General features: G+C 39.4%; 1 protein-coding gene across 8 annotated transcripts in view; it reads right to left on the bottom strand.

Moving 5' to 3' along the window:
• Window positions 1–22837, bottom strand: part of PAPOLA (poly(A) polymerase alpha) — an 82761-nt gene extending 59924 nt beyond the window's left edge. For 2 of the 8 annotated variants that reach the window (XM_042858687.2, XM_042858688.2), the window contains exons 1-6: window positions 20561–21480; window positions 4294–4467; window positions 3565–3631; window positions 1368–1449; window positions 706–815; window positions 254–307 (exon numbers count right to left, since the gene is read on the bottom strand). In XM_042858687.2, the coding sequence (XP_042714621.2) occupies window positions 254–307; window positions 706–815; window positions 1368–1449; window positions 3565–3631; window positions 4294–4467; window positions 20561–20580 (507 nt within the window). In that variant the 5' untranslated portion in view covers window positions 20581–21480. Of the gene's footprint in view, window positions 1–253; window positions 308–705; window positions 816–1367; window positions 1450–3564; window positions 3632–4293; window positions 4468–20560; window positions 21481–22407 lie in introns of those variants that run through there. The other 6 variants (XM_005307015.5, XM_065593564.1, XM_065593565.1 and 3 more) reach the window with 6 other exon arrangements.
• Between the last annotated feature and the right edge of the window lie 1472 nt (window positions 22838–24309).

Genomic DNA, 24309 nt, shown 5'->3' with positions numbered 1-24309 from the left:
TAATTTTTGCTAGAACTAGTTAAAAAAAAACCGTAAGAATTTGTCATTGACTTGCAGACAAAAAGTACTCTATTAGTACTAATACTTGCAACATTCAAAAGGCAGCCTTGTGTGATCAGCAGTTCACACAAGCAGTCCCCTTGACATATACCTCTAATAGGAATTACACACATCATGGGGAACCCTAGATGTGTTAATGTTTTGATTATGATTATAGTAAAATAAGACTCAAAGACAGCTGGCTAAACCTTACCTCTATCCCATCAAAACACAGTTTGATAACTGGGACAAACGCCTCTTCAACAGCCTGGAAAAATAAAATGTTCAGTATTATTTTCAACATGGAAAAGAGTATCCACAAATAACACAATGACAAATTTAAATGATTACTAGGACATTAGAATTTATATTGACATTTCTTCTCCTTCAGACTCAAAATGATTGCAATAAATAGAAGTAACTGACATAAATCTTAATACACAGTAGAAGTTAGACGCTACCATTTTATTAGATAAGTTACAGTTATTTTCAGTTTATGTCAACTAAAACCGTGGTGTGAATCCTGTGGGATTTGACTGCAGTCTTTCCTACTCTTAACAGATGTAAACCACTTTTGCCTTACTTATTTATTCTGTACTTTTTCTGTTCACTAATTTTACATCATCATTTGTGTCCTAACAACTCTTTGGTAGAGGACCAACATACCCTTAAGTCTTTTACTTCTTCCTGTAGTTTCAGTTTTTCATAAAATGAGGTGAAAAAGTCACTCCTGTCAACATGCCTTGGTGCAACACACAATGCATCAATATCAGCTCCTAAAACACATGTTCATAAACACCATGAGGCTACAGACACTATACAAATACACAGAGAATACCAGCAATAGCCTACAACATAACATTCTATCAACAAAGGAAAATGCAATAGTCATCCTTCATACAGCTATAATCTAAGTATAATATATTTCAAGATGTGCTCCAAAAGTAACAATTAATGTGTCTTTACAACCACTGGACATATTGAAAATACCTACATCTCTCTCTTTGGTAAGGGAGGTTTACAACAATTTTCAGTAACTGTACATTAAAGTCCTGAGAATCCAGATATACCCATTCCTCATATAATTTTTTGTATGCATCTGTGACTTAGACCTTCTACCTCCCAGACCTTGAACAGAAAGGATTCCAGGATCTTACTTTGAACTGACTCTCCCTCCTTAAGGCATCAAATGAAATCATATACTTACCATGGCCACATGATACTTCAAAGCCAACGTAACTTTTCCAATGTCTTACATATGACATTTTATAAATACTTCATTAGGTCAGATATATAATTTTTTTCATAAGCAGCAAGGTAAATTTTACCTTTTGTGTGCACTCCTAGTCGGTAGGATCCAAACGTAAAAATTTTTCCTCCAACATTTTCTATTACAGATTGTGGAAGATTCTAATGGAGCAAATATACACAACTAGTTATTTTATAAGCAAAGTACATTCAGACAATGGACAACAGTTACAAGAGAAAACATAACAATGCAAACAAAAGTAATTCAGAAAATAGATGTTAAATTGCATATATTAAAGCTTATTCCTGTTATGATAGTTCGTTCTAATTTTAAATAAATACACCAATAGCCAGAAGTTATCCAATTATCAATGCTAGGTCACAATAATGAAATTTGGTGGCAGACAGGAGGTAATAATTTGATACTCAGGAACTATGTATATAACGTGACAAATACATACTATAGTGCTAGAAATTCGATGACACTAGTTGTAACCATTCTATTACTTGGGATTTAACAGTCGAAAGACGGTTTGTGGACACAGTGTTCTGCTTAAGCTTGCTGTAGTAACGTATTTAGCACATCTGAGACAGACAGGAACTTAGTCTATTGCATAAAAACTAAGGTGTATCTGATCTAGTATAGATTAACCATGAATTATGTTTACAACATTACACAGTTATTTCTTTCAACTGTGATTTACTTCTAAGAAACTTACTAAATATAAATGTATCCAAGACAAAAATCAACAAGATGGGCAAGTATAGTATTTAAAACTACGAACCTAAGCCCCAACTTGCCAATTTTGGTTTTACATTCATTTTTCACTTTTATTTTAAGGGTTTTCCTCTTCTATTTAATGTTTGAGTAGACATTCACACAAAGAAAACCAACTATACAGAGAAAACAGTAAAATCAATTACACACAAAGTAAGTTGAAAAAAGGCTTTTAGTTATAGTCATCTTTGGTCTTAAATATATTACATAAAAATTCACACACGAATGTGATTTTCAAGTTCATATCTCTAAGAACTAGAAAATGAGAGTGGCTTAAAAAGTATGGCCTGACAATTTCAAAGAGCGTTGTAAAAAAATTTTTAAAAGCCATTACTGCACTAAGAAAGTAACAATGAAAATAGTAATTAGGTGCCAATTTAAATAAGTTCCTATGAAGTTTAACTCTTCAGAAAAGTTAAAATAGCTCAATGTAAACAATAAAATCTTATATTTTGCTCTATCACATAATATATTTATCCCAAAAAGAACAGGAGTACTTGTGGCACCTTAGAGACTAACAAATTTATTTGAGCATAAGCTTTCGTGGGCTACAGCCCACTTCTTCGGATGCATAGAATGGAACATATATTGAGGAGATATATATATACACATACAGAGAGCATGAAAAGATGGGAGTTGCCTTACCAACTCTGAAAGGCAAATTAAGTAAGAGAAAAAATATGATATGCAAACTAGATACAGTCAACTAAGGCTTGAATAGAGACTGGGAATGACTGAGCCATTACAAACATTGAATCTATCTCCCCATGTAAGTATTCTCACACTTCTTATCAAACTGTCTGTACTGGGCTATCTTGATTATCACTTCAAAAGTTTTTTCCTCTTACTTAATTGGCCTCTCAGAGTTGGTAAGACAACTCCCACCTTTTCATGCTCTCTGTATGTGTATATATTTTGAGGAGATATATTTATATATGTTCCATTCTATGCATCCGAAGAAGTGGGCTGTAGCCCACGAAAGCTTATGCTCAAATAAATTTGCTAGTCTCTAAGGTGCCACAAGTAGTCCTGTTCTTTTTGCAGATACAGACTAACACGGCTGCTACTCTGAAATCTGTATTTATCTCAGTCTCAAAAGAACTTTATTACTCCCTACCACCAGTTCAAATGATCAGATAAAACTGTGTTGATAATTTTAAGCATGAAGTTAAAATCCAGTTTTTAATAAGAATATGTAATAAATTCCAATTCCACTTGAGTAGATGAATAGCTGCCCCCTCCGATTTGAAAATTAAGCAACAGCTAAAAATAAAATGTCTCAACATCCATTAACACAGAAGTTTCAGTCTTGCACACCTATCTAGTAAGTGTTTAATAGAAGTGAAATCAAGAACATTAATCTTACTTTTATTTTCTAGTGAGATACGACTCAACAGATTAAGTGAAATACATCTCTTGAACTAGGAATACATGATGGAATTATCTTGTATGCAAGAAATTTTAATACAAGTAACTCTATAAGGAAAATACATCCATACCTTGATTTCACTGATTTCCTGTATCCATTCCTTTACCAGATTATTTAACTTCCCCAAAATTAGAATCCTGTTGATACAACATCAGAATTCACAAATAATAAAATTATAGCAAACTAATGAGCTTTACTAAGATTTTGATCACCGTTACATAAAAAGGTAAATAAATAGAGTACACTGGAAGTTAATAGCAGATCTTATCTGTTTTAATACAACTACAGAAATGAATACAGTCTTCAAATATTTCCACTATTTTTTTACTCTAGTTGAATAAACAAATATTTCAGTAATTTGAGCCAATAAGGGCTCTTTGGGATACACATATGCATGAGCTGTACACACATTTTTAAGTGTGTGCATACCAAAGATGTGAACTTTCTATCATTTGCTCAGGTTCACAGGTTTCCTGCAGTAATGAACAGTAGAAAGACGCAAGTTTCAGAAAGTTTTAACAGGAAAACTATAGAGGAAAGTAAATGGGACTAATACTAGAAGAGGGAATACATAAACTTACACTTCCAAATACAAAGACTAGCTTTAACTTAGGGACACTAAAAAACTGTTAGAGCTCTGCATTCTGAGGGATTTTTCACTGATTCCTACTGTTGAGAAGAAAGAGTCTAGAATCTTTCAATAATGTTGTTAATTTTGAAAACTAAATTTAAATATGATTTTTCATTTCACTGAAATACACTTTAACATTAGAAAGCAACTATTGTAACATTCACTCACCTGCGCTGCAGTTCCTCCTCTTCTTCAAACACACCGAAGGGCTTTAGGGTATCAATTAATTTCTGGGTAAGTATACAGTCAATCTCCTTGGGGGCAGCCAAACTGATCGGTGAGGTAATGCCATAATGCTTCTGTAGTTGCTGTGTTTGTTGTGATCCCTGGTTTGTAACTGGACTAGAAGATAATTAGATAAAATTACTGTCAGAAACATGACAATTTCTATTTTCTTTCATCATCGAATAATCAACACAAAGACAGATGAAGGAAAAATCAGGATAAATCTTATTTGCAGCTATTAGACCCCATAACCAGATTAAGTTGTCACTTTAAGGTGAGTTTATGTAATAATTTTAATCTACTCTTGATCAAGGAGTGATTATTACTGTGAAAAGTTACTATAAAATGTCACCTTACGCAGATCTGCTCCCTAAATACTTTACGTTTAAAGTACTTTTGAAATCAACATCAACTAGTTGTAAACCAATGTACATGTCCACCAGTATAATTAAATTGATTTTAAAACAACTGTAATTAAACCAGTGCAATTTGTGTGCATGGACAAGGCCTCAATGATAAGAATGAGAGAACTTTGCCATCAGGAACAGTTTTAAGATAGACAAATAAGGGCAAATGTGGTTGACCATATATTTCAGAATCGGGAAAAAAATACAACTTCAAAAGAATTCTACAAAACAAAATCAAGAACCAATTAATTAAATTTGAGCTGATTATGTAGAACAGTTTATTATTATTTTAAAAGAAGATCAAGTTTTATTACATAATACAGAAATTGTTTGGTAATTGGCCTATAAAGAAAATCCTGAAATATATAACCATCCTTGAGCGCAGATGACTGAAGTTCCTTAAAAACAATAGTCACTCAGATTAAAATTAGTGAACAGAATTAATATTTTTGACCCAAAACTGTCATATCTAAAGAACAGAACAATGAGCAGTGAAAAGATGTTTTGACTAAAAGATTATTCTCAGGAACATATATGAGCAACAGGGTGGATAAAAATAAATCATTTAATAAAAAAAATCAATTTTTAAAATTTCAATCAGTTTTTTTTTTTGATAAAATGCTTTTTCAGGAAAAAAAACCTATCTAAAGATAGTTTTAATTAAGATATCTTTGAGCTATAATGTACCTCATCATGGAATAGGGATTATAAATTCTAATTCTATAGTATGAGACAATATATTCATGTAATGAGTAAGAAAAGTTTTGTAAATGAGTTCCAATAGTTCATGGATTAGGGAGCCAATCTTATGGAGTTCCAGGGGCTTCTGGAAAGATTCACCTAAATAATCTATACATCTACCCAATGGGACTCAGTGCTCAGTCTAGAAGATACCACCAGAGATGCTTAGTTTTGCAGTTCTCAAACTATGGATTTGTGTCTCCAGAGATAACATGCTTGTTAACAGGAATAGAGAGATAGAGACAGACCTCAACCCTATTGTCCCTCTGCAAATTTGTGTACACAGAGTCAATCCCTTACCTCTCTCAAAGTGCAAAGTTTCAAAAAGTTCAATGAATAGAAGATTGTTGGAGGCGGAATAGAACTGGACAAGGAGAAGAAGTCTGGAGATAAATGTGAGAAGGGAGGGACAGATAGAAACAAAAGTGAAACTGTTTGAACAGCATATTCCAGAAGTCTTGAGGTCTTTCTGAGTGTAGCCTTCATTGATTTGAGATCTACCATACCATTCTCTCACTAGAAGGGAAAATCTATAATTGCAGCAGGCCGTTAAAGAGACCCAGTTTGGGAATAAGAATCATTCAAGAAATATATGTTTGCTGATGATGTTTTAAAGAAATTCACACAGTGAACTGGCGGAAATCACTTAAGCACTTGGATTCAGAGACTGTTGAAGTGATAATCTCACTTTTAACAGCAGTAGCTTCTTCTGCCAGCATAGAACGAATATTTTCTTCCTTTGGATTAATTCATTCCAAATTAAGAAATCGTTTGGGACCTGGAAAAGCAGGAAAGCTTGCTTTTCTTTTCCAAATTATGAACAAACAGGAAAATGAAGGTGAAGACGACTGAGTTAGCTGCAAAACCCAATATTTTAAGTTTCTCATGTTGACCTAGCTGACAGTCTATTTTAATTTTAGGTTGTTTTTTTTTTAAATATTTCATTTAACTATTTTAGTTAAACAATTTTTTAAATCAGATTTGTTTTTGGTAAAAATTTGAATGTTTAACTAAATTAAAAAATTAATATGCTTGTTTCGTTAAAATATATGTTTGCTGTTGAAGAAAAAAATCCAAAATAAACAATGTTGTTGTTTTAGTTAAATAAAACAATTTAAATGTCTGTCTGGTGATGTTCTCCTCCTAATACAGCATGGCAAGAAAATCCTCTAATATTAATGATTAACCTGCTGAATTGGAGATAGTTCACGTCCAACTGACTTCATAAATATCTTCTTCAATTACCTTTGGTGACTGAAATAACCAATCATTCATTTCCTGATATAGCTGTAAAACTAATCTGAAAATTTTTCAAAATAAATCACTGTTTAAAAATGTATAGTGTGTACCTTCTAAAAATGAAACCTACATCTATCTCTGAGTTGTGAAGAATATGTATTAAGGTTATAACAAGAATGCACTTTTACGTAAAAATCCATGATTGAATTGAGTCTTCCTGACTAGTTATTTAAATCACTATTTAAATCAAATACACCCTGATGAGCAAGACAAACAGCAGCTCAACAGCAGACTTCAGGGACTCTTATTTAGAAGCCACAAAGTTGACAGGCTACAAGAGGTAAACTAATATTTTTGTTAAGTATTTAGCCATCAAATTTCTCTGGATCTGATTAACTTCTTCTGGCTTATATTACAGCAAAATTGACAGCATCCACTAAAGTTAAGTTGCAATATGTTTTCCCTTACAGCCCAGCCCCCATGTTTCCTCCTTTTCCAATTGCTCATAACTTGAGAAATGAACGTTTGCACTGAAAGTTTTCCTTGGTTCACTTCAGCACAAGTTAATTTTTGAAACAGTAAGCCAAATGTTTGAGAAATGTTGTTATACAGGTAGAACTCAAACAGCTTCATCAAATGTTTTACAGATGCATAACCAGACAATGACCACAAGTTTGATCAAAATTGATTTGTACAGATCTCAATGAAATCTAAGAAAGAAGCCCACCTTGAAGGAAACTGTGGTTTTGAAGTTATGAGCATCGAAAGTTTACTCACATATGCATACAGAATTTTCATATAGGACTATTTGCTTCGTCTACGGTTTCAAACAAGGATTTTCAATCTATGCCACCATGCACAACCCTACAACCAGCCATACGTTTTTGCTGCCAATTACATATCCCTTTGTGATCACATTCCAAAATCATTTGCAGCCACAATTTCTAATTTTATAAATCTAAAATATAAATTAACAGTTTAAAAAAATGTAACTACTGATAGGTTGGGCGATGAGGAGAACAAAGAACAAACAGCAGTGCATGCAGGCAAAAAAGAGGCATGAAGAATTATAACGGGGCTAGAAACAGTAGCAAGAAGAAAGCCAGAGTCTGCTTGAAGTGGGTACTGTCAGCAGAGGACCTCCACACACAAAAGTCCTCTCCTAAATCATCATCTTTACCAGGTATCAAAGGGGTAGCCGTGTTAGTCTGGATCTGTAAAAGGAGCAAAGAGTCCTGTGGCACCTTACAGACATACACAGGAACAAATCAACATACCCTTAGAACCCCGACCGGGGTTATTCTATCTACTACCCAAGATCCACAAACCTGGAAATCCTGGACGCCCCATCATCTTGGGCATTGGCACTCTCACTGAAGAACTGTCTGGATATGTGGACTCTCTACTCAGACCCTATGCCACCAGCACTCCCAGCTATCTCCATGACACCACTGATTTCCTGAGAAAACTACAATGCATTGGTGACCTTCCAGAAAACACCATCCTAGTCACCATGGATGTAGAGGCTCTCTACACAAACATTCCACACACAGATGGAATACAAGATGTCAGGAACAGTATCCCTGATGATGCCACAGCACAACTGGTTGCTGAGCTCTGTGACTTTCTCCTCACACACAACTATTTCAAATTTGATGACAATATATACCTCCAAACCAGTGGCACCGATATGGGCACCCGCATGGCCCCACAATATGCCAACATTTTTATGGCTGACCTGGAACAATGCTTCCTCAGCTCTCGTCCACTCACGCCCTTTCTCTACCTACGCTACATTGATGACATCATCATCATCTGGACCCATGGGAAGGAGACTCTGGAAAAACTCCACCCCACCATCAACCTCAGCCTGGACCAATCTACACGGAAGGTCCACTTCCTAGACCCCACGGTGCAAATAAGGGACGGTCACATTAACACCACCCTATACCGAAAACCCACCGACAGCTATGCCTACCTTCATGCCTCCAGCTTCCATCCCGGACACACCACACGATCCATTGTCTACAGCCAAGCACTGAGGTACAACCGCATCTGCTCCACCCCTCGGACAGAGACCAACACCTACAAAATCTTCACCAAGCATTCTCAAAACTACGATACCCGCACGAGGAAATAAGGAAACAGATCAACAAAGCCAGACGTGTACCCAGAAGCCTCCTACTGCAAGACAAGCCCAAGAAAGAAACCAACAGAACTCCACTGGCCATCACATACACAGGGCCGGCTCCAGGGTTTTGGCCACCCCAAGCAGCCAAAAAAAAAAAAAAAGCTGCGATCACAATCTGCTGCAGCAATTCGGCGGGAGGTCCTTCGCACTGAGCGGGAGTGAGGGACCGTCCGCCGAATTGCCGAATAGCTGGACCTGCCGCCCCTTTCTAGAGCGGCCGCCCCAAGCACCTGCTTGCCAGGCTGGTGCCTGGAGCCGGCCCTGCACATACAGTCCACAGCTAAAACCTCTCCAATGCATCATCAGTGATCTACAACCCATTCTGGACAACGATCCCTCACTTTCACAGGCCTTGGGTGGCAGGCCAGTCCTCGCCCACAGACAAACCGCCAACCTGAAGCATATTCTCACCAGTAACTACACACCGCACTATAGTAACTCTAACTCAGGAACCAATTCATGCAACAAACCTTGATGCCAACTTTGCCCACATGTCTACACCAGTGACACCATCACAGGACCTAACCAGATCAGCCACATCATCACCAGTTCATTCACCTGCACGTCCACCAATGTAATATACGCCATCATATGCCAACAATGCCCCTCTGCTATGTACATCGGCCAAACTGGACAGTCCCTACGTAAAAGGATAAATGGACACAAACCAGATATTAGGAATGGCAATATACAAAAACCTGTAGGAGAACACTTACATCTCCCTGGACACACAATAGCAGATTTAAAGGTAGCCATCCTGCAGCAAAAAAAAACAAAACTTCAGTACCAGACTTCAAAGAGAAACTGCTGAGCTTCAGTTCATCTGCAAATTTGACACCATCAGTTCAGGATTAAACAAAGACTGTGAATGGCTGGCCAACTATAAAAGCAGTTTCTCCTCCCTTGGTGTTCACACCTCAACTGCTAGAAGAGGGCCTCATCCCCCCTGATTGAACTAACCTCATTGTCTCTAGCCTGACTCACTCTTGCTTGCATATTTATACCTGCCTCTGGAAATTTCCACTACATGCATCCGACGAAGTGGGTATTCACCCACGAAAGCTCATGCTCCAATACGTCTGTTAGTCTATAAGGTGCCACAGGACTCTTTGCTGCAGTATATACTTGGTCCACCCTCAGCGCAGGGAGCTGGACTTGATCACCTCTCAAGGTACCTTCCACCCCAAAATTTCTATGATTTTAGTAACAAATTTTACCACTGAACTCTACTCAAGCAGTCCTAAGTTCCACTCTCACGCCCAATCATAATGAAGTTAAATAAAAGCTAGCATTAGCACAGCTCAAATGACTGCAACCAGAAATTTCCATTTGTTAAAACTAGGGCTGTCAATCACAGTTAACTCAAAAAAAAAAAAAAAAAAAAAAGATCGCAATTAAAAAAATTAATAGCGATTAATCACAGTTTTAATCACACTGTTAAACAACAGAATATCAATTGAAATTTAATAAATATTTTTGGATGTTTTTCTAAATTTTCAAATATATTATTTCAATTACAACACAGAATACAAAGTGTACATTGCTCACTATTTTTTTATTACAAATATTTGCACCGTAAAAATGATAAAAGAAATAGTTTTCAATTAATCTCATAGAAGTACTGTATTGCAATCTCTATCATGAAAGCAACTTGGAAAAAAATCGACATTTGTGTTACATAGCTGCACTCAAAAACAAAACATTGTAAAACTTTAGAGCCTACAAGTCCACTCAGTCATACTTCTTGTTCAGCCAATTGCTCAAACAAATTTGCTTGCATTTGCAGGTGATAATGTTGCCCGCTTCTCGTTCACAATGTCACCTGAAAGTGAGAACAGGCATTCGCATGGGACTTTTGTAGCCAGAATTTTAAGGTATTTACATGCCAGATATGCTAAACATTCGTATGTCCCTTCATGCTTCGGCCACCATTCCAGAGGACATGCTTCTCGTTAAAAAAATAATGTATTAATTAAATTTGTGAATGAACTCCCAAGAGGAGAACTGTATGTCTTCAACTCTGTTATACCGGCATTCTGTCATATATTTCATGTTATAGTAATCTTGGATGATGACTCAGCATACGTTGTTCGTTTTAAAAACACTTTCGCTGTAGATTTGAAAAAAAGACAAAGAAGGTACCAATGTGAGATTTCTAAAGATAGCTTCAGCACTCAACCCAAGGTTTAAGAATCTGAAGTGCCTTCCAAAATCTGAGGGGGACGAGGTGTGGAGCATGCTTTCGGAAGTCTTAAAAGAGCAACCCTCAGGGTATGCCTACACTTACCATTTAAAGCGCAAAAACTCCCTTTTTTGCGCTAAAACCGCAGGTGTGTCTATACTTGTTAATGACTTTTTGTGGTGAAACTCAGAAGTTTCACCACAAAAAGAAAACCACCTTCACGAGAGGCATACAGCTCTTACCGCTGTTCTTTTTGCGGTGCTGTGCAAGTGAAGACACGTTCTAGCAGTGTAAAACACCTTTTGGCCTCCAGAGGATATCCCACAGTTCCAAAAGCGACCAGCATTTCTGCTGCTCTGACACACGGACGTCCGCCCCTCCCCCTGTAAGCCCCGGGAAGTTTGAAGCTCCCTTTCCCTTTGTTTGTAGATGTGGCGGGGAAAGCAGCCAGACAGCAGGAGGTTTTAAAAAAGATGCCACAGAAGAAACAAGGAAGTAATGGGGCTCCTGAGACAGGAAGCAGGGCAGCACGGGGCACTGAGCAGGGATCCAGAATGCCTTCTGCCCACCTCCCTTCCCATAGGGCCTATCGAGAGAGCTGCACTGTGGGATAGCTGCCCTACAGCACTGCTTTCAGTGATGGAAGTGCTGGTAGTGTAAACACTCTCTGACACCTGAGGAATTGAGTGAGTACACAAACCAGTGCTTTACTTTCACCGGTTCCCTATCACAGGTGAAACTTACAGCGCAAAAACTCTAAGTGTAGACATACCCTCAGATGTGGAAACTACAGAACCTGAACAACCAAAGTCAACCTTTTGCTGGTGGAATCTGACTCAGATGATGAAAATGAACATGCGTCGGTCCGCACTGCTTTAGATTGTTATCGAGCAGAACCCGTCATCAATATGGACGCATGTCCTCTGGAATGGTGGTTGAAGCATAAAGGGACATATGAACCTTTAGCGCATCTGGCATGTAAATATCTTGTGATACTGGCTACAATAGTGCCATGCAAAAGCCTGTTCTCACTTTCAGGTGACATTGTGAATGAGAAGTGGACAGCATTATCTCCTGCAAATGTAAACAAACTTATTTGAGCGATTGGCTGAACAAGAAGTACGACTGAGTGGACTTGTAGGCTCTAAAGTTTTACATTGTTTTATTTTTGAGTATAGTTATTTTTTTGTACATAATTCTATATTTGTAAGTTCAACTTTCATGACAAAGATTGCACTACAGTACTTGTATTAGGTGAATTGAAAAATACTATTTCTTTTGTTTTTTATAGTGCAAATATTTGTAATAAAAATATAAAGTGAGCATTGTACACTTTGTATTCAGTATTGTAACTGAAATCAATATATTTGAAAATGTAGAAAACATCAACAATATTTAAATAAATGGTATTCTATTATTGTTAAACAGTGTGATTAATCAAGATTAATTTTTTTTAATCGTTCATCAGCCCTAGTTAAAACAAAATATTCTCAGGCATATTTCTTTACACCATTAGTCCATCCTCCCATTGGGACTGTTTTCATTCATTGTGTTACACGTATCAACAAGTTTGTAAGCTCTCTGGGATAGGGTTCGTCTCTTATTTTATGCTTGTGAAGTGCCTTCCACTTACGGTGCTACATAAGTAAAAGTAATCTTTTTATGAGGAGTACACTGTATTACCTATACAACATTCAGACACTTACTATGAGTAAGTGAGATGGCTAAAAGCAAATACCTAATTAAAAACAGCAAAAAATAGGAAACAGAAATCCACGTGAGCATCATTTTAGCTAATATAGTTAAAAATCCCTCTGTCATTAACTCATAATGAAAAAAGCAATTATTAGTTGACATTCTCTATCAATTCATGTACTTAATGCCGCTTATTCAATACCCCAGTTTACTAAAAAGTATGATATTCTTGCTTGTGTGAGGAATTTCAGGACTCTGTTCACTGGTTTTTCATGAAGGCAGCTCGAAAAAAGGAGAGATTTCAAGTCTTTATAAAAAGCCATGCTAATTTAACTAGATAAATTAACACTTGCTTTATAAAATTCAAAAAAACTGATGTGTAATTTTAAAATATATAATAAAAAAGTAAATCTGTAGAGAAAAAACAGACTCGAAAAATCCCATGAAAAAGGAAAATCCTGTGCAGCCTTAACCATGGAGCTGCTATCTGTGCCTCCATAATTATAGCAGAGCAACAACTCTGCTAAAGTTATGGTGCAGCATCACTTTCTGCTTAAAGGTGAATTATTCATGGTGCCTTAAAACCCACACATTGAGGCAGATTGTCTTGAAATTTGCTGTGCCTCATGGCGGTAGTGAGCAGAGCTAATGGTCCAAACATCTAAAATACAGCCTCCGTTATAAAACACAAACAAAAAAAACCCCAAACCAGTATTTTATAAAATCATGTATTTTTTGGCTGCACACCTGAGCCTCCAATTATGGCTCTCATCCTCCCCAAACAGAACTCAATTGCTTTGGGTTTATTTAGTGTATGGCACCTACTGCACTTTTGGGGAAGCAAGACTGAAAGGAAAAAGCAAAGTTTGTAACTCAAGGCTGGAGCATGCCAAATTGATGTGTCCAAAAGACCACAATGCAGGTGTATAGGCAAGACTAGGCTGGCTCTGTTGAAGCAAGAGGGTTCACAGGGAATATGCTACCATAGTAATTGGGTGGCTCAAAGTGACATGCTGTGGTCATTGAACCTGAGCTGCATGCATGTGCTCTGAGCTATTCTTAGCAGCTTTCAGAAAAGTTGACTTGTGCATATTCCTTGCTCTCTGCCTGCATTTAGCAGGGGCTCCTTCTGGAAGTTTAGCCCTGAGACCAAAATTTCTAGTTTAAGAGACGTATTTTTCCAGTGCTCTAAAAAGCATATGCAGACTCAGATTTACTTAAGTACTGCCAAGGAAATTAGCATTAATTGAACAGAGGGAAGAAGAAAGACTCTTGTAAGCAGTTAGAATACTGTAATCATGCTTCCTGAACAAGGGGACCAATGGTGATCAAAGGAAAGCAAGCTGTTGGGTTGGCTGGTCAAACAGTTACTGATACACAGATCCTCTTAACATGAGCTGCTCATAACATTTTCAAGCTAGGGGAGAGGAAATGATGTAGCTGGGGATTCGGCGCAGGAGGCCTATCACCTCCACATTCTCCCCTCCCATTTGAAGTCACCACCCCTTCCTCAGCCCCACTCCATTTTTCCTGACTGAGCATTGGGGAAAGATACCTCCCAGTAGGGTGACCAGACAGCAAATGTGAAAAAGAGGGACAGGGGTTGGGGGTAATAGCAGCCTAAATAAGAAAAAGACCCAAAAATTGGGACTGTCCCTATAAAATCGGGACATCTGGTCACCCTACCTCCCATTCACAGCTGCATCCCTCAGGGCAGTGACCACAGAGGGTCTCGCCTCATGCACAGGGTGGGGGAATGAGACAGCAGTGACTGGGTGAGAGCAAGGATCCTCCCCCTGTGTGAGCTAGTATCCTGGGGGCTCTGCTTTTCTGGGGAATCCTCACCCCCTTGTGTGCTAGCTATATAAATCCATGATACGCCCATATCTCGAATACTGCGTGCAAATGTGGTCGCCCCATCTCAAAACAGATATATTGGAATTGGAAAAGGTTCAGAAAAGGGCAACAAAATGATTAAGGGTATGGAACGGCTGCCATATGAGAAGAGATTAATAAGATGGACTTTTCAGCTTGGAAAAGAGACAACTAAGGGGGAATATGATAGAGATCTATAAAATCATGACTGGTGTGGAGAAAGTAAATAAGGAAGTGTTATTTACTCCTTCTCATAACACAAGAACTGGGGGGGGGGGGGGGTGTCACCAAATGAAATTAATAGGCAGCAGGTTTAAAACAAACAAAAGGAAGTTTTTCTTCACACAATGCACAGTCAACCTGTGGAACTCCTTGCCAGAGGATATTGTGAAGGCCAAGACTATAACAGGGTTCAAAAAAAAAAAAAGTAGGTAGTTCATTGAAGATAGGTCCATCAATGGTTATTAGCCTAGTGTCCCTAGTCTCTGTTTGCCAGAAGCTGGGAATGGGCAACAGGGGATGGATCACTTGATTACCTGTTCTGTTCATTCCCTCTGGGGCACCTGGCATTGGCCACTGTCAGAAGACAGGATACTGGGCTAGATAGACCTTTGGTCTGACCCAGTATGGCCATTCTTCTGTTCGTACGTACATGCACCCTTGCAATACAACTCTGCCTCCTTTAAGCGATGCCCCAAAATGCCACACCACATGTACTACCACTCTATCCTCACAGACACTGCAGAAGACTTTGGGAACAGAGCACAGGAGTACTGTAGGACAAAGTCTAACCTCTCTCTTTATTAAGCCAAACCTTCAAGTTTAGGTGAGATGCAGTAAACAGAAGCTACCTATACCTACCCTGCACTCAAATGACGACTTATTCCACACAAGTGACTTCAGTGTTACCAACCCTTCACACACCCTTTCACTGAAGATTCCTTCTGAGACATTACTCTTAACTAAGCCCTGGAGACTACTGTCACATATGCAGTCAGGTTACTGACAATTCCGTCAAAAAAACACCACCATGCTTGTGCACCCCTACTGATGCAAATTTAAAAAATTCAGTTCAGAAGTGAGGCATACTTTCTCTCTCAAGGTATACATGCACATGCCAAGATGCTTCAACTTATCGCTCCAACAATCAATACAGCTATACCTAACAGTGAACACAGCTGGAGTGCATGCAGATAAATGCTGGAATTCAAAGCTGTGGAATACAACACAACAGCACATTCTTTGAGGCTTTCTTCATATCTACTTACTGTAGATTCACAGATTTTAAAGTGACTCCTATACTGAGCTTTGTAATTTGTGACTGACTAAGGCATCTTCCAGTAACGTATCCAATCTTGATTTGACGACACCAAGTGATGGAAAAATCTACCACTTCCCTTGGTGGTTTGCAAACTTTTTCATCACCTTTACTGAACCATTCCTAGTGGCTTTTGCCAGCTCCTGGCGGAAGTAGGCAGAATTAAAGTTGCATTGCAGGTGTGGCATGCCCTAGTTTTCAGATGTTTACGTTTAGCCACATTATATTCTGGAACGGCACAAGGCCCCACTGGGCAACCTTAACACTGCAGTAAGCAAGTTTTGGGGTATTTATCACACCCATTACAAGATACCAGGTTGCATTCCTGCTAAGAGCAGTGTTATAAGCTCCAGGGGAAAAAAACTCTGTCAAACTTCTAGGGAACTCTGCATGTGTCATCTGAATCAAAATGACATTGTCTCTAAGCTAATATGATACTATCACTGGTTTGGTGTCCATGTACAAGTGACAGAGCATTAGAGAACGCTTTCTGTTTGCTAAAAGGTGATAGCTGTAGTAGAATTGAGCTGGATAGAAGCTCTACGAGTCCAACTCATAAACTGGAGTATGCAGCTTAAGAAGGACTTAGCAAGAGAGATATTGCAACAGTATTTTCCTTCACACTCACAAGATTATCTTTGGAACAATAAGGACTAGAAACCGGATTTAAAACATTATGTTCTTCAGAACGCTATTTCCCCTAGGAACATTTCCTACTTGGCACAATTACATAGAATTTGAAAATTCCCCTTAACATTACCATATTAAAAAGTTACTACAGGATGGACTGAAATTGATACATTAAGAAGAAAACTATTCTTCCGGGGGAGGGAGGGGGGGGAAGAGAGACGGGACAATAGTGCAATTGCTCTGCGCTGTGACTATGGTATAATCCTCAGTACAAAGACTAGGAAGATAATGATGAACAATTGATTTTAAAATTTTATTCTTAATGAGAAATAAAGCTTGCCCATTGAGATAAGACACTTGAACAAAAACAAACAATTGCGTAAATACAAAACTGGTAAGTACTCTCCAACACACATACCATAATTCATAAAACCCTGATTTCAGCCCATTCACAAATGCAAAATTCTTCCACGCCCAATAAATTCAAACTAGTTTGAATGTGACCTTAACTTACTCATATCATAATTACAAGCCCTTGATTTTTTAATAAAAACCACTACAGAACTATACCTTTTTGTACCTGACCGGTTTAGAAATGATCTTTTGTTTAGGTAGTTAGATATTATCGTGACCAGAATGGCATAAAAACCTTAGATTTCTGGAAATATTAAATTAATAAAGTTGAGTTTTAAGTACAAATAACTTAATTCCAAAACTTAACTTGAATCAGGTGAAGTCTGATGCAAACAAAGGGTCAGACACTGCCCTCAACCCAAAATGGAGCTCACATTGACAGCAAGGAACATGTACATGTGGACAGTATATATTTGCATTTTTATAGCACTCTCAGTAGCTAAGAGTGACCAGATAGCCCAATGTATTTCTCTGTCATTTTGTCTACTTCTGGTGATTTTATCTATTACAATAAAAACATCTTTTTTGACAACTTTTTTGATCATGTAAACATTCATAGGCCAACTTATATTATTAAAAGTGAAAGAATTCTACAAATCCAGTTTAATAGCCATTATTCACAGTCCATTCACTCTTTGTATCTCTCATTAAGGACAATAAAAATGAGGCCAACTCGACACCCAGAGATTGCATCAATTTAGAAGCATTTTTATACTGCAATTTCTCTGTGCAGGCCACCCCTAAAGAAGCGTGTCTCCAGTTTACAGTTAGTTGCAGGTTCTTACTATCCCAATGTTTCCATTTCAGACAATCCAGAGGCATTCATGTTTGTAAATAGCATTTCATAATAATATTTTTTTTAATTGTGGAAACATCTAATGCTCTTCAGTTTTATAAAAGCTCTCAACAAAATTTAAGTTGAATGCATTCCTTTAAATGGCTTTCACCTTCCACCCCAGAAACAGTATCACAAAAATGATGGATTAAGTGACAGCCATATATCCCTTAAACACAAGTGTTTGTGAGGCTTAATTAAATGCTTATGAGGCTGGATCATCAAATCAAAGGGGCTATATAACTTTCAGCTAATAGTATTGCAAACAGAATCCCAGTTTGTATCTTGGTGTTTGAGAATGCCTTAAAATAAAAATAAAAACGTGTCAGACTGCTAACATTCTTTATGTTGAGTTTTTGTTTACTGAATTTTGTTTTTTTAGTATTACAAGCTTTTGTATGCTCTCAATAGAAAGAGTGATAACTCTTGGGACAGGGGAAAGTCTTGTGTCTGGTTGTATAGGGCTTCCCGGAATGGAAGCAAAATCCTGATTGGGATCTCCAGGCACTATCATACAAAACTAAAAGAAGATCTACAAGAAGTTCATAGAAAAGTTAGGGTGACTCTAGCTACATATAGTGTCAAGCATCAGGGGGTAGCCATGTTAGTCTGTTTCCACAAAAACAACAAGGAGTCCGATAGCACCTTAAAGACTAACCGATTTATTTGGGCATAAGCATTCGTGGGTAAAAAACCTCACTTCTTCAGATGTAGAAGTGAGGGGTTTTTTACCCACGAATGCTTATGCCCAAATAAATCTGTTAGTCTTTAAGGTGCCACCGGACTTCTTCTTGTTTTTCTAGCTACACACATTCTTAAAGTGGACTGAGGGTACATCTACACTTACCGGAGGGTCCGGCGGCAGGCAATCGATGTTCTGGGATCGATTTATCGCATCTGGTTTAGACGCGATAAATCGACCCCGGATCGATCCCGGAAGTGCTCGACGTCGAAGCCGGTACTCCAGCTCGGCGAGAGGAGTACGCGGCATCGACGGGGGAGCCTCCCTGCCGCGTCTGGACCTGCAGTAAGTTCGGACTAAGGTACTTCGAATTCAGCTACGTTATTAACGTAGCTGAATTTGCTTACCTTAGTCCGAAGTGGGGGGTTAGTGGGGACCAGACCTGAGTAGCAGTGACTGAGCCAGTGGTATATGTATGTGCGTGTGTGTAAGAAAATGTTTACTTGCATTTAACATTAGTAGATTTATTTTCCACTTGGAACCCATTAAACCCTATTTAACCCATTAAATAGGTTAATGCCTGTTTGCATCCAACAGGAGGAAAGCATAAGTATTAAGGGGAAAGTAGCATGCTAATTTTTCAAAATAGTGAGAGATTTTAACTAATGCCACTACTGATCTAAAAGAAGTTGAAGGTATCACTTCATAAATTAATTAACATTATTGATTGCTTATATTGTACCAGTTTGTTTGAAGTCATGGCTGTCTAATGAATTTTAAATTCCCAGTAATTGCACAGTCATACAAAGCACTACTACAGGGATTTTTAATAAATAAAACTTGTCAGTCTTTTCTAAGTAGATAGAGTAACAAGTTCATTTAAAAAAAGACCAGGAGTACTTGTGGCACCTTGAGACTAACGAATTCATTTGAGCATAAGCTTTCGTGGGCTACAGCCTACTTCATCGGATGCATAGAATGGAACACACAGAAAGAAGATATTTATACATACAGAGAACATGAAAAGGTGGGAGTTGCCATACCAACTGTAAGAGGCCAATCAATTGAGATGAGCTATCATCAGCAGGAGAGAGAAAAAACCTCTGAAGTGATAATCGAGATGACCCATAGAAGGTGTGAGAATATTTTAACATATTTTAACATGAGGAAATAGATTCAATTAGTGTAATGACCCAACCATTCCCAGTCTCTGTTCAAACCTAAGTTAATTGTATCTAATTTGCATATTAATTCAAGTTCAGCAGTCTCTCTTTGGAGTCTGTTTTTGAAGTTTTGTTGTTGCAAAATTGCCACCTTCAGGTCTGTCACTGAGTGGTTAGAGAGACTGAAGTATTCTCCCACTGGTTTTTGAAAGGTTTCAGAGTAAGTTGGTAAGACAACTCCCACCTGTTTATGCTCTCTGTATGTGTGTATATATATCTCCTCAATATATGTTCCATTCTATATGCATCCGAAGAAGTGGGCTGTAGTCCACGAAAGCTTATGCTCTAATAAATTTGTTAGTCTCTAAGGTGCCACAAGTACTCCTGTTCTTTTTTGGTTTTTGAAAGTTGATTCCTGATGTCAGATTTGTGTCCGTTTATTCTTTTGTGTAGAGACTGTTCGGTTTGGCCAATGTATATGGCAGAGGGGCATTGCTGGCGCATGATGGCATATATCAGATGTGCAGGTGAATGAGCCCCTGATGGCGTGGCTGATGTGATTAGGTCCTATGAAGGTATCACTTGAATAGATATGTGGACAGAGTTGGCATCGGGCTTTGTTGCAAGGATAGGTTCCTGGGTTAGTGTTTATGTTGTATGGTGTGCGGTTGCTGGTGAGTTTTTGCTTCAGGTTGGGGGGCTGTCTGTAAGCGAGGACTGGTCTGTCTCCCATTTAAGAGATCAACAGTGCAAGTTTTTAAAATTATGATTTGTAAAATTACTAACACTTCCTAAACAAACTATAAAATAATATAATGTTACAGCAGACCAACTGTACCATGCAATGGATTCCTTCATTTTCTATTTCAAAAAAGTTCTCAGGATGGAAATCTGTATGACAAGTTCAATCTGGAAAAGACTTTACAATTTTGGAGTTAAACTCTATAAATCAAGAAAACCATGGTAATAACCTAATAACGTATATAATCTCAAACTTGTACTATATGTAAAAGAGTTTGGGACTCACCTACCCACAGGCCTACATGTGCAATGGTGCAACTTTAGAATGGAGCCACAAATGGAAAAGTACGTACAAAAAGAATTACTCCCCTTAATTTCATTTTCTCAAGATATAAAACCCATTATGGAATTATCTACTGGATATGAGACCCATGCTTTTTTGCAGTCTTTATAAAAGCCTTGCAAAAAAAATCTTATATACACCTCCAACCAAATATAGTCAGCCACTCTTATCACAATGATAGTAATGAAAAAAACTGAATATTAACTCAAAAAATGTATATCCACGCCAACCAAATAGTAAAAAATAGCCTTGATGTGTTCTGTTACCTCACTGAACCCCCCTTCGTTTATTCACATCGTATACTGTCAAAATCCTAGATGACTTTGAGCTCTGTGGGGCATGGATTGTCTGTGTATTATGTTGTGTTTGTTCATTGTGCACAAGGGGGGTTCTGGTTTACGACTGGGGCTCTTAGTTTTATTATTTACTTGTATTATGGTAGTGCCTAACATTTGTATAGTGCTTAGCACAGTGGGATCTCCTGATTGGGGTCTTTAGATGTTACTACAATCAAATTAATGTCACAGGAATACAGTGTTGCTCTTTTGAAAAAACATTCTTGGGATTTAAAAAGACAGTGCATGTAGTTCCTTATTTAAGTTTGAATCATGTGTCTTTAAAATCTTTTGTAAACCAACATGCCAGAACTTTCAAAAATATTTAATTAGCCACCCATATCCAGGTGTCCACTAAATTTAGACAACAGTAATGGGCCTATGCCAAACAAGAGCCTTCAAATTGCTAAAAGAAAAAGGAATTGCAAAACTTCATCTGTCTCTTACACTGCCCCATCATTAAGCAAGGGTGCCAAACTTGCTGCAAAGAAAGATACCCAGAGCACCAGTCCTAGTTCTTCCAAAGAATTGTAGCCAAGAGAGGCAAAACGCCACTGTTTTTTGGAGCTGGAAGGGTGGTGGGAAGTGGAGAGAGAAAAGTACGATGGACTACTAGCTACTAGCTTCCACAGGGCAGGGGGCGCTAATGTCATAGGTTTACAGAGTAACCTGAACAGAACTGCTTCTTTCCAGTCTAGTAAAGGGATTGGAGAAACATTTGCAGGACAACAGCTTAGTCCGAAAGAATCACACATTAGAAATAGAGGTAAAAGAGCAGCCCTTCCACGTGCATCGTTTCTGTGGAAGAGGCTCCCTGAAGGCCGCGCTTAACTCCTCATTGTGTGCGGGGGAGGCAGGCAGGCAGGCGTGAGGCCCCCGCCGCGCGGCTGCCTGAGCACGGAGGCCGCGCGGCCCCTCACAGTGGAAAGGAGGCCGGCTACAGGGAGCCCTGGCAGAACGACGCACGGGCTCTTCCAGAGTCTGGCAGGTGGCCGGTGCTGCACGGCTCCTTCAGCCCTCCCATCCTATCATAGGGGGCCTCAGAAAGATCAGGGGCCGCGGGGAGCGAAGCCCGGGAAGCTGCGAATCCGCGGCCCCTCAGGCTGCGGCACCGGAAGAGTCTGGTGGCCTGGGGAGGGGGAAAGCCCAAAGTCCCGCTACGCAGAGGAAGGGCTTGGGGGAGCGAGCCAGCCCCCAAGCTAGGGAAGAAGGCTAAGGGGAAACAAGGCCCAAGCCTTCAAGACACCCTGCCGGGTTCCAACTTACAACGGCATCGTCTCTCCAGCTCCCCCGCTGCCGCCGCCTCTTCTTCGTCCCCCTCCTCCTCCCCCGCTGCCGCCTCCGGACCGGTTACTCGTCCCGCCGGGAAGCGGAAGCCGTGAGCATGATATGGGCCGGAGTAGGGCCCTAGAGGGAGGAGGGAGCTGTTCGCTGGGCCGAGCCGCTGCCGCCGCTTCTTCCTCTTTCCCTTCGGCCTCCTCCTAACATGGCGCCCGGGCGCTACCACAGCAACGTTCTAGAACGGGGGCCTACGCAACGACGCGCCCCCTCGTACGCACGGCACGCAGAGCCGCCGGCGCATGCCTACTAAACGCGCGGCTGGCCGGCAACATGGGATTTGTAGTTCTAGGCAGGGAAAGCGGTGGTGGGTTTTGAAAACAAAGTTCTAACGGCCGCCAGGAAGTCCTGCGCACGCGCAGAAGAGTCAGAGAACGCAGCTTTGTGGGAGATTCATGTGGGGGCGGGGGGAGCTCCCGGAGAGGCTGTCGTTTTGTTCCCTTTGAGGACAGTGTTGCACCACCCCCCCCTCCCCCCCCCCCCCGGCAGGGAAGCCCTCTCAGGGCAGAGCCTGTGCTGTTGTGGAGCGGCGTTGTGCCTGCCTCCCCGCGTGACGGTAGCCGGACAGGCTCGCCCTGACCACGGGGGTAGGAGAGCGCTCGGCGTGGAGGGAACAGGCTTCCAGGCAGCCCGTTGTAGGCAGTTTATAGTGAGCTCCCTGGCCCCGGGTGATTGGCAGAGCTGCAGCCAGCTCTAGGTAGCAAGGGGGCAGTCTGTGCCTAGCGCTCCTCCTGCAGCGTGTCGGGATTTACACATCAGACCGCCTTCCCGCTTCGTAGCACCCGAAACTGAACACCCACGAGATTCCTATCCTCTCTGGGGAGTAAGTAAGTGACGGTCTGATGGGACACGCTTTACACATAGGTAAACAAGGCAAATTCACAGTTTGAGAGGGAGTCATTGTCTGATTCAAAACGAGGACTCCAGACATCCATCCTGCTTTTCATGCCGGTGCTCAGCCTACTCGGTTTCTCTTTTTATACTCCACCCAGAGGAAAGTTTATATGGTCATGCCATATGGAAGGTCCACCGAGCATATGTTGCATGGAACTCCGTTTTTCTACCTGGGAAAGTTGAAGGAGCGAGTTCTCTCTTTTTTTTAAAAAAAAAAACCCTCCTAGATTTCTAACGTTTCAGCAGCAATGAGGTTAATACAGTTTAAGAGAATTTAGTGGTATGGTATGAAACGTTATTTTATTCACATAAACAAATCCTAATAAACGTGGACTGCATAAGGAAGAAAGAAAATTCAGTTTATTGTCCAAATCAGCTATTAGTCTCTTTAGGGATTTATGCAGTAAAATTTCTGCTGGGAAGAAGAATCACTCTCAGTAAAGACCACACCAAAATCCACTTTTGATCAAGTTTCCTATCAACCACAGGTCTCTTGCATTATGAGATTGTCTGAATGGTGCTAAAGACTTATTAAATATGAGATACTTTAAAAATTGTCTCCAAATGAATCCCAGATGAATAATTAGATTGGCTGTCAACGGGATTTTTAGATCCACAAAATGTTTATCTGGTTAGAATACACACATTGTTCCTGCTTCTGTCACTGACTTGGCACGTGACCTTGTGCAAGTTATGTAGCATGCATGTGTTTGAATAGGGACACAGAATTAATAAAGTTCTATATTAAAAATAAAATATTTTGCAGTTATTATATGTAGTATTAAGAGGTCATCATCCTTTTTAGAAATGTTAGATGTTTTTGTTTCTCTTTTTCTTTCCAAACAGCCCTCATAGGCACGCTTTCTGTTTTGGGATGATATTATGTTACATTTTCTATAATAAAAAATATTTGAAGATGAATACTATCAAAACCTC

The sequence above is a fragment of the Chrysemys picta genome, chromosome 4, assembly GCF_011386835.1.
Source record: "Chrysemys picta bellii isolate R12L10 chromosome 4, ASM1138683v2, whole genome shotgun sequence".
Classification (NCBI taxonomy): domain Eukaryota; kingdom Metazoa; phylum Chordata; order Testudines; family Emydidae; genus Chrysemys; species Chrysemys picta.
This window is presented reverse-complemented; position numbering and strand designations above follow the sequence as displayed.